The sequence below is a fragment of the Suricata suricatta genome, chromosome 12 (genome assembly GCF_006229205.1).
Source record: "Suricata suricatta isolate VVHF042 chromosome 12, meerkat_22Aug2017_6uvM2_HiC, whole genome shotgun sequence".
Taxonomy (NCBI): Eukaryota; Metazoa; Chordata; class Mammalia; order Carnivora; family Herpestidae; genus Suricata; species Suricata suricatta.
In genome coordinates, this window is record NC_043711.1 from 29,661,163 (window position 1) to 29,662,214 (window position 1,052).

At 59.7% G+C, this 1,052-nt stretch overlaps 1 protein-coding gene across 1 annotated transcript in view; it reads right to left on the reverse strand.

The window, feature by feature from the left end:
* The window catches only part of CADPS (calcium dependent secretion activator), a 467,826-nt gene extending 467,335 nt beyond the window's left edge, over positions 1–491 (reverse strand). The window contains 2 exon segments of the mRNA XM_029917033.1: positions 1–10; positions 13–491. The exon segment at positions 1–10 is cut by the window's left edge and continues 241 nt beyond it. Coding sequence (XP_029772893.1) covers positions 1–10; positions 13–157 — 155 coding nt within the window. The 5' untranslated portion in view covers positions 158–491.
* Between the last annotated feature and the right edge of the window lie 561 nt (positions 492–1,052).

Here is a 1,052-nt window from a genome sequence, read left to right on the forward strand (position 1 = left end):
CGCCCCCAAACCCAGCGCCGCTGCCGCCGCCCGAGCCCTCGCTGGTGCGGCTGGGAGACAGGCGCGCGCCGGACGCGGCCGAGCCGAGCACCTCCTTGCCGCTCTCCTCCTCCACGATCTCATCCGATTCCTCTTCGCTGGACGAAGGGTCCAGCATGGTGGCGCCTGGGGAGGGGGGTGGTCCTTGGAGCCCTCGACTAGGGGTGCAAAGGATGGGGGGGCCCTGGAGGCAGTTGGGGGTCGGCTCCCCGGGATGGGCGCTTCTCCCCAAATCAGGGAGCGGGCGCTGCTGCTCAGCCTCCGCCGCCGCGACTGCTTCCTCTGCCCGGCGATCCGGAGCTGGGCTCAGACCCAGGAGCGCGAGGGGAGGAGGGGAGGGAGAGGTGCGTCCGTGGACCCGAGGTGGGCAAGGGGGAGAGTCAATTGCGAGCCCTGAGCTCGCAGCCGGATACCATCTGCAGCCGCTGAAGGAGGCGCCTCCAGAAAAGATGCCGAGTGTTGCAAGCTGTCGATGCAGCCAAGAGCCTAAGAGGCATCTTGCCGATTGGGGAGGGAGCTGCGCTTACGTGTTTATTGGCTTAACTCTCCCGTGTCCGCTGCGTAAAGGGTGGCTGCAGAAGGCTGGAGCCTGGAGAGCGTGGAGCGGCCCGAAAGTCTCAGAGCTTCAGTACCGACTCTAACGCTTTCCCACACTCCTCACTCTTTCCCCTTTGTTGATCATTTCTTTCTTGATACCCAGTTGTAATGGCCTCAACCTGCCTCACCCTCCCACGGACAAAAAGTTCTTGGGAGAGGGGGGGAAGAAATAGACAAACCAGTGAAGACTTGTTAGCGAAGAGTGGGAGGTCTGTTTGGAAAGCTAAATCCAAGGGTCTGGCTACGAGAAAGTCAGTGAGATGCCTCCTTTCCCCAGGCTTCTTCACACCTGGGGCGTGAGGGCTTAGCAGTATGTTTGTTCCACCTGTGTAAACTTTGATTCCACCAATTTACATACACCCGCTCATTAAAATAAAGTGAATCCAATTATGAATTGATTGGTGTAGGAACCGTGT